The sequence below is a fragment of the Alosa alosa genome, chromosome 24 (genome assembly GCF_017589495.1).
Source record: "Alosa alosa isolate M-15738 ecotype Scorff River chromosome 24, AALO_Geno_1.1, whole genome shotgun sequence".
NCBI lineage: Eukaryota > Metazoa > Chordata > Actinopteri > Clupeiformes > Clupeidae > Alosa > Alosa alosa.
Window position 1 is genome coordinate 9998395 of NC_063212.1, and position 12226 is coordinate 10010620.

At 41.7% G+C, this 12226-nt stretch overlaps 1 protein-coding gene across 2 annotated transcripts; it reads left to right on the plus strand.

The window, feature by feature from the left end:
- The first annotated feature begins 208 nt into the window (after positions 1–208).
- On the plus strand, positions 209–12190 carry tnk1 (tyrosine kinase, non-receptor, 1). Of its 2 annotated transcripts, none has more exons than XM_048236641.1 (14): positions 209–228; positions 3012–3190; positions 3446–3516; positions 3618–3806; positions 4336–4488; positions 4688–4965; positions 5129–5255; positions 6088–6234; positions 6430–6524; positions 9665–9874; positions 10123–10187; positions 10442–10917; positions 11201–11296; positions 11581–12190. In XM_048236641.1, exons 2-14 carry the CDS (start codon positions 3028–3030, stop codon positions 11716–11718), a joined length of 2208 nt encoding a protein of 735 aa, XP_048092598.1. In that variant the 5' UTR covers positions 209–228; positions 3012–3027; the 3' UTR covers positions 11719–12190. The 2 variants fall into 2 exon arrangements, with proteins under 2 accessions (XP_048092598.1, XP_048092597.1); XM_048236640.1 differs by lacking the exon at positions 209–228 and adding an exon at positions 235–500.
- Positions 12191–12226: the final 36 nt, after the last annotated feature.

The window sequence follows — 12226 nt, forward strand, 5'->3', positions numbered from 1 at the left end:
ACACACAATTATAGGCTACATATTAAACATAATATTTATTCAGCAAAGTGATATTAATTATTACTTTCTTTTTATCCGTGAGTAAGCAGACTCAGCGAAAATGCTTTGAAAGTGCTTTCGAATAATGGCCTATCAAAACAGCCTATTTGAAAGAACCCGACCAAGTGCGGACTGAGGAGGAGACGTGGGGGAGGAGAACACAGAAAGAGGGCGGATGGAAATACACAGGTAGGTAGTCAGCCGTGGGAATGCTGCATGCTATCCGGAGAGTTCGCTTTGGATACCGGGGAGTTGAATTGCTCAAACACCTGTTAGTGGTCAGCGTTGGTCTTAGCAAAACCAACGTTTAAACCTCTTGGACGGCTGTATCCTCCTACTCAGCAAAAGGCAAAAAGGATTATAGACATGCTTTGACGAATGTCTGTGGGGTAATTTACCGTCGAATATGCAGTGGGACTAATGAGAACACGGAAATGTAACAGGCCTTCTTCTCGCTACAGGTAGGTTATGACTATGAAACAACTCGAATGATCTAGGGCTATTTGCAGACCTTTAAACTGCATAGTATCTCTGTAATTGTTGGGTTTGCCCACGATAACAGGTTACAACAATTAGAAATCCATACATTTTTTAAAAAAGTTATCGAAAACAATGCATCTGCCAAATAATCAACATAGCTTTAGTATAGCCTAGGCATAACTTAGGCCCTACGTCTTAGTGTCTTACAATGTCTGCTGGTCAACTTATGTATTGTAGTGATAACATATGTTTTACTTACCATCTTGTGCGTGTTTAACTTTAACTTTAGTGTCATTTGTTGATTTGTGTACATTTTGAGGGCCTAACCAATGTTAACAGATAGGCTACAATGGAAACTGATTTGAGTGACAACTTTCCACAGGAATATTAAGGACTATTGGAGGGTATGTTACCCTAATAATTCAATGACAATTCTATGTTTATTTTAGCCTGAGACCAAAAGGCACTGAAGTGTTATGACTGGTTTCAGGTCAAAGTACCAAAAGTGGTAATAGTCAATCAATTTAATATCAAAATGAAGCCTAATTGAATTGATCTAATTATAACTGTGCCACAGTGTGCATATGCCCATACATGAAACTTCTTATAATTCTTATTCTTATTCTTATTCTTACTTCTTATAATGAATTTGTTAACAGTTGGGTAACAGTTAACAGTCAATAAATAACACTACACATTACACATTATAACCACACCGGTGGGACTGAGGGAATATGGTGTCATGAAACTTATTCGGATGATGATAGACAAGAGTAGGCTATGAGGTAGCCCATGAGAGTTAAGGTGAAGCTACACAACTTGTTTCAATATAGTCTATACACTTTACTGCATCTTTAAATGAATTTGACGTAATATCCAATACAATCCCAGGCTTCTTGATGTGGTGATCTTGTCACATCCATTACTACCTGCCAGAAGGTTGAAAGGTTGGCTGCAAAATGTGTTTACATAGTCCTGTGTGTGAAGTCAAAGCTACTGGGTATCCTTGTCTTTACTTATGTCAGTGCGCTAACTACTGTTGGTTTGCTCTCTGGCTGAGTTCAAATTGAAGAATGTTCTATTCTGAATGCTATGGCCACAACCCCTTTTTTGATGACGAACCAGTGATAAATGAAAACATTGACGACTGTGAGTCACTTCAAATTAATGTTGTGTCTGGTTTGTTAAGCAAATTATTTTCTTTTCCTCTAGAGGAAACTATAGCTCTTTTGTTAAATCCGCTTGTTGTGGAACTTTTCCAGGGATCACATTTCTAGTGTTTTTGTATGGGTTGTCGTTTTGTTTTCAGCTGTTCCCAGTTTAGAAGAGTAGCCTACTTGTTCAAACTGAATGATTACTTTTGAGTTGGGAATGATCTGTTTGAGTAGTCCTCATTGTCTAATTCGGAATGTAAAGGCACTTTTTGATACATAACGAAATACATTTGTATTAAGTATGGACAAATTCCGAAAAGGCTGCTTGATAATGACAGGCATGTCATGTGACTAACTTGCCGGTTTTCATCATATCCTGCATGATATACTGGGTGTGGACTTATGCACTGGGTGTGCAGTTTCGGTTGCAATTTGATAATGTTCTTTCATACTTGTCCGAACTAGCCATATGTTTGAGACAACTTTGTGTGTCTTCTTCAGCTCTCTCAAAGCGGCTTTGATTAATTATTTGTAGGACAGTAGGCAAGAGCACTGCAGCCTGGTCTCTTGACAACCCACACACAGGAATGTTGGACTCCTGCTTTCATGTCCTGATAAAACTTTGAGCAAGCAAATGAAGGCTTTATTGCCGTTTAGTGTCGTTGTGTAAAAGTCCATCAGAATGTGAGAAAGCCAACATGTAACAGGAATTGAATTTCCCCCCCTAAAATTAAAATGATAAACTTTCATTAAACTATGAAACCACCATGTCTATATCAACACCTTAGGAACCTTAGTACTTCTCCTTTACCTTAGTAATTTCTGCATTATCTGTTTTAACTATGCATGATATTTTACATAACAAGTTTTTCACTTTCATGCACTGGTAATTCTTTGGAATTGCATTTCTAGTTTAATTATTACACTAATTTAAACATTTAGATGTTTATCTAACAGCTAATGATAATGCTCAAGGCTTGACGTCATTGTAGGGTAATTTGCTGTGTGAGTAACTGAAAGCAATTTATATTCAGGGTTGTTGGTCTTACAATGAGAAAGTAATTATCATTGACAAAGGATAAAGGTTATGTAGAACATTCCTATCACTTTAAATACTGAGAACCCATAACTTTAGACCCATGGCTTTTGGTGCAGTTCCAAGTTTTATTTGGGTAAATCTGTACAAATAATATTGAATGTGTAGTTTCCACATTCTCTCAATTAGTAGTTTAGCATGCTAGCCCAGCTCCTTAGCCACTATGTTACCACTGTCCCAGTTGTAATTTTCCTTAAGCACTTATTGCTACTAACCTCAGGGATTCTGTTCTGTGCTCCAAGTGTGTAGGATGATGTCATGGTGATGGACCAGGACACTCAGTGGCTGTATCAGCTCCTGGCTGAGGTCCAGTTAGAGCGGTTCTACCTAAGGGTTCGAGACGGACTGAATGTGACTCGGATTGAACACCTGAATTATGTGAAGGAATCTGATCTCGAACAGATTGGCATTAGCAAACCAGGTCAGTACTTTCTTGTTATGGTTGCAATGCTGTTACTAATGAAAAAGTAGAACATCTGTGGTATAGACACCAGTGATGGTACTCACTAGGATGAGGTGGAACACAAAGCCAACAGAGTTGTAACTCCTACTTATTAAAACTAAACATTAGTATGCTAAGTGCTATGCATGTGTTACTAGGTCATCAAAATATAGTGTATCAAAATATTCAAGCTCCAATAAGTTATGAGCATTTGATCTTTTTTTCCCCCTTTAGGACAGCGAAGACTTTGGGATGCCGTTAAGCGTTACAAGACCAATGCACGTCCACGCTCATGGATGGCCAAGGTGACCAGTCCAGTGACTACTCCTTCTTGTCCTTCTCTCTCCCTATTTGCTTTTGCACTGAACTGAACTACTTGATCACTCTTTCCTTGCTGCCCTGGCAGGTGTTCAGCGGTCGTGGCCCTGAGGGGAGCGACCAGTGGAGTGGCAGCGGGTCGGGGCAGGGTCCGGAGATGGGCCGAGCTCTCACCTGTCTGATCCAGGACAGCGAGCTGTCACTGGGGGAGAAGCTGGGCTCGGGCTCCTTTGGGGTGGTGAAGAGGGGCGAGTGGCACACCCCAACGGGAAGAGTAGTAAGTGTGTTTGGGCTAATTTGGGCGCTTTGATAAAGCACTTAAGTCAGAGACTTTCTAATGAGGAGACACAGCACTTAAAAAACCCTCCATAGAAATGCATGGGGCTTATTTGTAACGCCAATATGGCCGTTACTACACATATCGCACCCCTTCCTCGGCAAAACGTCGACATGTGAATATATTGAGCCAATCATGTGGTGTGATGTGAATACATTGAGCCAATCATATGGTGTGTTGTGAAGACATCGTGCCAATCATGTGTCGTGATCTCGCCGCTGGAACAAGATTGGTGTCGTGAAGCCTTGCGCACGCGCATTTCTGCCGAGATGGATGCCCGACGAGTGCCCAAAAAGCGTTGCCATATGGCCGCTGAGTGGTTGGACTTGCCTAAAAGGACTTTGCTAAGTTCAACTGTTATCATTTGGGTAGAATAAGCAGTGCAACTGTGTGCAGGCATGTTTTTAACACTACATAGTTTGCATATGTTATATGAAGTTCACCTGTTAAATGTTGTCATTTTATACAGATTCCAGTAGCAGTTAAATCGTTAAGGAACAGTCTTTCCAGGCAGACGGACACACTGACCGACTTCTTACAGGAGGTCACAGTGATGCAGTCCCTCGATCACCCCAACATCATTCATCTCTATGGTGTGGTTCTTACGCAACCTCTTAAAATGGTAAAATAGCTTTCATCCAGCATTTTATAGAGTCCAGTGGAATTTCTTTTTAAATGCATTAAAAAAAGTGTGACGGCTACTTTCACTTCCTGTGAATACACTTACCATGTTCACCATAGTGTGTTTTCTTAATCTGATGCCTCTCTGTAGCAAATGATTCAATTTTTGATTGCATTGACTTTTGCCCCTTCTCTCCAAGGTGACTGAGTTGGCCCAGTTGGGCTCCCTGTATGATATGCTGCGCTCGCGTCAGGGTGAGTATCCACTTGCCCGCCTGTGGCTCTTCAGCACCCAGATCGCAGCAGGAATGGAGTACTTGGAGAGCAGGCGTTTCATCCATAGAGACCTGGCGGCCCGGAACGTTCTGTTGGCCTCCAGGGAGCTGGTGAAGATTGGAGACTTTGGTCTGATGAGGGGCCTGGGGCAGGATAAGGACCACTATGTCATGACCGCACACAAACGCATCCCTTTTGCCTGGTAAGAAATTAAGAGATAAAGAGAGCGAGAGTTGTCACTGGAATTGTCTGGGCCTCCTGTATTTTGTCAAATCATACATGCTTTTTGCATACTTTCATTTGTTATGTATGCTCTCTTTCTGTCACAATGGTTGAAACCTTTCTTACTTTCTCTCTCTCTCTAGGTGTGCTCCAGAGAGTCTGCGAGTGGGCTCTTTCTCCCACGCCTCAGATGTGTGGATGTTTGGAGTCACACTCTGGGAGATGTTCACATACTGTGAGGAGCCCTGGCTTGGTCTGTCAGGCAGACAGGTGTGTGTGTGTTCAGAGAATAGTACACGTGTGTCTGCAGTAATACCAAAAGTTATCTTAGCCAGTATACAGTATAGGTATCATGTTGAACCTGCTAAACAAACATGCATTGTGGCACTCCCTGTTGGTACATTTTCATGTACCAAAGTTAGCTGGAAACTCCGTCAAGATGAAGGTCAATCAAGAAGCAGGTTTATTCTTGTCAATGAGGTGCGTCAAGGGAGAATACAGCCTTCAGCTCAGGAGCATCGACTACCATTCTAAAGACTACAGGAAGAGGCTGGCCTTTTATGCTCAATTTGCAAGGGTGTTGTTCACGTGGTGATCATAGGTACAATGTCCTCTGATTGGCTTTCTCTTCCCGCCGTTTCCATCAGCCACACCTACACACACCTACACACACCCACTTTCTATTAACATATTAGGCCGGGCTCCTCAGGTAGAAATGTTATACAGAATGTTCTAAACATTCTTACACTTAATTCATTGTACTCCTTGTACTGAGACTATAAAAATGATACCAAACATGAATACATTTACAGTTAATAACACAAACATATAATTCAGCTAAAGTTTAACCCAGGGTCTTTGTCTACTCAAAGACAGATTGTGGACAGATGGTAGGAGCAAAAGGTATCCAGCCAGTGGGAAGCCTTTCACACCTACATTTGCATTGAATAGATCAAAGGGACAGGGATAGAATACACTCTCAATGTAAATGGGGCTAAGCCTCCACCAAGTCTGGGGCAAGAAATGGTCATACAGAATTATTCCCTTCATCCCCATAAGTGAATGTGCACTGAACAGGTGCTCTCACCTTGTGTGTGTTCAGATTCTCTACCGTGTGGAGAGAGAGGGAGATCGGCTGGAGCGACCCACAGACTGCCCTCAGGAGCTCTTCACTGTGATGCGGAAATGCTGGGCCTGCAACCCTAATGACCGACCCACCTTTGCGGAGCTCACAACGCTGGTGGCTGATGTCAGTAGGACTGATTGAAGAACTGATTTACATGACTTGCTTTATGTTATTATATATTTGACAGTCTACTCAATATGGTAAAATGAATAATGGCTGTCCAAAAGATAAAAGAGAAGATGTACCATATAGTTGAGGTCATTTGTAAAGGTCTTTTTGCCAATCTTTTTTTTTGGTATTCTATATTTCTTACCACAGGCAAAGCCTATGGAGGTTCGTGTTACTAGGGACTTCACAGAGCACAGAAAACTTAGCCTACTGACCAATGACTCGGTGACAGTTATAGACCACGGGTGAGTAAAATATTGTGAACTGAGGAAAGAAAGCATGCGATGAATGACAGAGAGGGTTTGTTGTTAACCTACATGCATCCCCCCACTTTCTTTTTTAAATGCCTGCCTGAATTTACCACATACCACATACCTACTATAATATGGCTTGGCTCTAATCCCCACATTCTTGCAGTTGGATGGTGCTTGGTGATGAGGGGCCTTGGAGACGGCCCCTTTTGATGAGGGGGCTGTTAGCACAGTACTAAGGCGAGACAAGAGAAACGTCTTTTGAGCTTTTTCTATGTGGTGCTTTAGGGGCTCCTGAAGCCAGAAACACAAGGACAATCTGTAACCAGCACCTTTTCTGTTAATGAGGCCTTTTACGACTGCTGGCAGAGTAGATTATGTTTTTTTTCTCTCTTGAAATTGGCAAGTGGCGTCAAATGCAGGGGATGGACAGAAATGTCAGAAATATCTTCAGAGACTGAATATCTAGTGACTCTAGTGAAAATAGAGTAGACCCACCCTTTGCCTTCAAAACATTTATTTCAAGGAGTGCAATCATACAAATGACTATATGGTATACTGGGGTATCAAAGCCCAGCCCTTCTAGAAGGCCAGTCTTCTACTTCTAACAGGGGTGATGAAGGAAGGGGAGATATGTAGTTCATACTCTTTGCTCCTGCTCTCACTATAAAGGCTCTTGATTTCTTCCTTTTGATCCTAGTAAGTCTTGTGAAATGACTCCTCACCATCCCATTCAGTGTTAAAAGCCTTATCTGGCTCACACCAACATAAACTTGCTCAGTTTTATAACAGTAAAGAGGAATTGTCAAAAAAAAAAACAGATAACCAGCCATGTTTTTTCTGTCACTCACCCAGCTATATTTGGTGTTTTTGTGCATGCCGTGGACCAAAATGTTTTTTGAATAGTGGCCTTGCCTCCTACTCTGTGAGGGTTTCTATAGGTATGGTTCTGTTATATTTTGTACTGAGTTACCAAGCGAATATCTGTCCCTGTCAGAGGCACTTGGTATGTATATTGTCCAAGACCTCTCTGTTTTGTACACCTTTAGTTGTGTACACCTGTTTTGTACACCTTTAGTTGTGCCAAAGCAAACCCTCAAGCACTTTTGTGCCAAAAAGTCAGGCATCCTCTCTAAGATGTGAAGAATTTGCAGACTTCTTCAAAAACAAAGTCATTTCTATAAGGGAGGCTATTGGTAACACAAGTAATATGTTTGATAGTACACCCAAAAACAGCCCCCCAAAATTAAGGTCCTTTAGCACTATTACTCAATCTGAGCTTGGTAAAATTATAACTCAAACTGGCTCCTCAACATGTGTTTTAGATCCAATCCCTACTACATTCCTCAAAAAAGTATATGATGGCTTAGCTCCCTTTTTTTCTCAAGGTAATAAATACCTCATTAGAAACAGGTATATTTCCAACTGCTTTTAAAACCGCTGTTGTGAAACCTTTTACTTAAAAAAAGTCAAATCTTGACCATACCAATCTGAGCAACTACAGGCCTATATCAAATCTATCGTTTTTTGAGCAAAGTACTTGAAAAAAGTTGTTTTGCAATCAGTTAAATACCTTCCTCAACGAAAACAGTATCCTTGAAAAATTCCAATCAGGTTTTTAGATCAAATCACAGCACAGAAACGGCTCTAGTAAAGATAGTCAATGATCTCAGACTAGCTACCGACTCAAACAAAGTCTCCATCCTTATTCTTCTGGATTTGAGTCGGCATTTGACACCATTGATCATAGCATCCTAATTCGCCTTACTTGAAGTGGGTGGGTCTCTCTGATAATGCTCTAAACTGGTTTCAAACCTACATTACTGGCAGAGATTTTTTATATCAGTCTAGGAGATCATGTATCTGAAAAAACATGACTTGCCTTTTGGTGTGGCCCAGGGGAGCTGCCTTGGTCCCCTGCTATTTTCTCTATATATGCTTCCATTGGGAAACGTCATAAGTCAGCATAATGTAAACTTCCACAGCTAACGCCAGATGATACCCAATTGTATCTTTCTGTGGAGCCAACTAACAGATGGCCTTTGCTCCCTCACTGCATGCCTAACCTCCATTAATCAGTGGATGAGCAAAAACTTTTGAAACTAAATGATGACAAAACAGAGGTACTTCTGGTTGGACCAAAACTAAAAGCGAGATATTATTCTTAGTAATCTGGGGAACTTGGCACACCAGGTCAAACCAAAAGTAACAAGCCTCGGTGTCATCTTAGATGCAGAGTTAAGTTTTAAGCCCCATATCAGTAAAGTTACTCAGACAGCCTATTTCCACTTGAGAAACATTGCCAAAGTGCGCCCCTTTTAACTCAACAAGATGCAGAAAAACTAATTCGCCTTTATCACTAGCAGGTTAGACTACTGCAATGCACTTTTCACTGGTCTTCCCAAAAACATCTAAAGAAATTGGCACTCATACAGAACTCTGCGGCTAGACTTTTAACTAAGACTAAGAAGAGAGAACACATCACCCTGTGTTGGCTGAACTGCACTGGCTCCCTATTTCCTATAGAATTGATTTTAAAGGTTATGTTAATTACTTACAAAGCTCTGAATGGCATAGCACCTTCATATATCTCTGAGCTTTTAATATCTTATCAACCACAAAGGAAACTTAGATCATCCAATTCTAATCTTTTAATCATTACCCAAAGTGCTCCACAAACAAAGTGGAGAAGCTGCGTTTATCCATTATGCCCCCAAACTATGGAACACCCTAAAATGTTGACATCATTACATGCCAGTCTGGATGTGTAAATGTATTAAGATGTGTTTGAGACTTTTCATTCAGCTATACAAATCTTTATTATTATTATTATTATTAAAATGTTCCTTGACTATACAGTGTGTTTTTTAGATACAGTGTGTTTTTAGAGGTATTCATTTTACATCAGTACTGTACACAATTCTATGAGTGTGTATAACTTGGTTAAATCTGAACCCCATATTGTAACCGTGGATATTTGGAACCAATCTCTTCATTTGTATCCTACTTGCTGCCAAAGTGTTTTGAGACCGTGGTCCATGGTGAAACTGCACTTTAAATAACAATAAATTGAATTGAATTGGACACAGTAAATATTCTGGTGAAGATGTTGTCCTCTGGTCTCTCTGTGGCAGGCTGGAGCTGAGTGAGTGGAAGGGGCAGAACCAGAGGTCCCTGAGCATCGGCTGGTTCCCTGCAGCCCTGACCATCCCTGCCATCCTCTCGGCCCCGAACCCCTCTGGAGGAGTGCACATCTCCGGCCCATTGAGGGGAAGCCTCCAGCACACGGGGCACGGCGACACCCATCCGAGTCGTAGCTGGGGGACACCTGAGCGCCTGGACGAGTCAGTGACATTTAAATGATTAAGGATTGGTTTAAAGTGCCAGCGGTATATAAATAGATTATGCATCGCAACCTAATGCAATCCAAATGGGAAATGTATATGAGAATCTTAAAGTTCTTTTATTTAGTTTCCATGTTTAGAATTTACCGTTCACACTGTTTGCTTGCCATGTTGGTTTCTCTGGCATTCACTATAAATTTATTGGCTTTCTGTTGGTTTGACTTGTTTTTCCATAATGTTATTTACAGCAGCACAACATGGAAGGTTCCACTGGCCAAGGAGAAGGAGGGCTCCAACCTACAGAAGATGTCAGGTCAGAAAAATAAACATCAGAGATAGAGCAATAAGAGTATTCAGAGCAACAAATATTCCAGACCCTTTATGATCCTAGATCCTTAATGATCAGGTTTTGTATTTATTCATTATATCTATTTATATCGTTTAGTCACTTGATAGTTTTAGCAATTATCTATTAATATAGTCCAGGTCAGACAGTTAAATATTTAATATATCCGATTAAATATTTAATATATCCCAAATTAATAGACAGTTTCCTCTGTCTTGCAGGAATGTCCCGGAGTTTAGAGTCAGTCCTGGGTTCCCAGCAAAATAAGGACCGAGGGAGCCACTCAGAGGGCAGACCAGACGCCCGCAGGCCCCCCATACCCGCCTCTGTTGCAGGCGGTCACTTTGTTCAGGACCCCCGCCGTTTCAGCGAAGCGAGCATCGTGCCCCCGCCGCGCCCACCTCCCCCGAACTTCAAACCGTCAAAGTACCCGGTGTTGGTGCGCGACCGTCGGCATGCCGCAGCCCAAGGCCCGCCGCAGATGTGGGCTCCGCCCCCACCTCAGCATCCACAACTACTGCAGCCGCAGCCGCAGCACGGCCCTGGAGGTGGCAACCTGGTCCGAATGGCCCCCATGGCTCGGTCAACCCCTCTGCTGGACGACGGTGGCGGTGGCGACAAAGACCGGGAGACTGAGAGATCACGAGACAAATATCCACCACACGTACAACTGGATAAGGAAGGATTAATCAGACAGGTGATTGTTTTTTTTTTGTGTGTTTGCCATGGTTGCTGTAATAAAGTACACTCGGAGTACACTGAAGAAGGCACTACTCCGAAATGTGTCTGTGCAATAAAACATTTTTGTATGGAAAGTGCGGCCTTTTTTCTCCTTTCTGATCAGTTATATAAGTTTGGCCCAGCACTCTGAAAGACAAAAAAGAGACTGCTCCTGCCATACAATTTGCTGTAATCAAGTTACATGTGACCATACACACTTTCTTCAGGTAATTTCTACATGCTTGTGTGTTATTGACCAGGTACTCGAGGCGGTACATGGAGCGACCAGTGAGGATGCGCGAGCGGCCTTATTCAGAAATGAATGGAACCCTGTGAGGGCTGAGCAGCAGCTAAAGGTAATTTTGCACCCAATTCATTTGGATTTATGCATCATTTCATTTCATCATAGAAAATGAGTTCCCGTATTTTATGTTATGCACTTTTCAGTCTATTTGTGTTGATACAATTTGCGATAAGGGCTTTTCGAATGAGTGCTGGCTTAAAATGTCTGCAGTGTCATTTCTGTGCCTGTGTTGAACATGTTATAGCAACATCTGCACCTTTTATTGACACTGGTTATTTTGTGCCCCACCCACCCCACTGATACTCATACATGTGCTCTGCCATTTTGTTGCATTAGATGGAGCAGTTGTACTTCATGAGCTTGTGTTCTAAAGAGGACTGCTACAGAGTCCTTTCCAGACACAAGTGGGACTTGCAGCAGGCCAGTCGATTCCTCCTCAGGATGGCAAAAGAGGGAAGAGTAGAGCGTGTGTAGAAAGTCGGACCATACCAGTAACGAACAAATGGACATCATACAAACAAATGTGCTGTTTTATATTACAATTTGAATTATATGAACTTTTTTTTTACCATTTTTAGCAAATGTCTTTTTTTCAAATCCAAAACTAGATTTTATTTTTTAATCCAGAAGAATGGCCAAAAAGGAATGAAAAGGAACGGAGCATGTGAAAGATGCCAAAATCGGACCAGTACAGAGCAAGTGGACACATGCTGTTTTTCATTACAATTTGAATTATATGAACTTTTTACAATTTTTAGTAAAGATGTCTTTTTTTAAATGAAAACTTTGTAATCCCAAGGAATTTGTATATATACTGACCGAATCTTTTGCACTGTATAAATTTGATCAATTTCAGTGTAATATAAACTAACCATGTGTAAAAAAATGTCTGGTGACTTGTTTCCACATCTGTCCAGGGGGGGGCAGTGCGGAGTCCGTTGCTGCTTTTCTCTCCACCCCAGGCCACACCCACAAGTCCTCC

Coding starts and splice junctions, on each gene's coding strand:
- tnk1 (XM_048236641.1), top strand. CDS start 3,028: ATGGTGATGGACCAGGACACTCAGTGGCTGTATCAGCTCCTGGCTGAG. Junction 4,489..4,687: donor TTACGCAACCTCTTAAAATG/GTAAAATAGCTT, acceptor CTTCTCTCCAAG/GTGACTGAGTTGGCCCAGTT. Junction 5,256..6,087: donor TTGGTCTGTCAGGCAGACAG/GTGTGTGTGTGT, acceptor GTGTGTGTTCAG/ATTCTCTACCGTGTGGAGAG.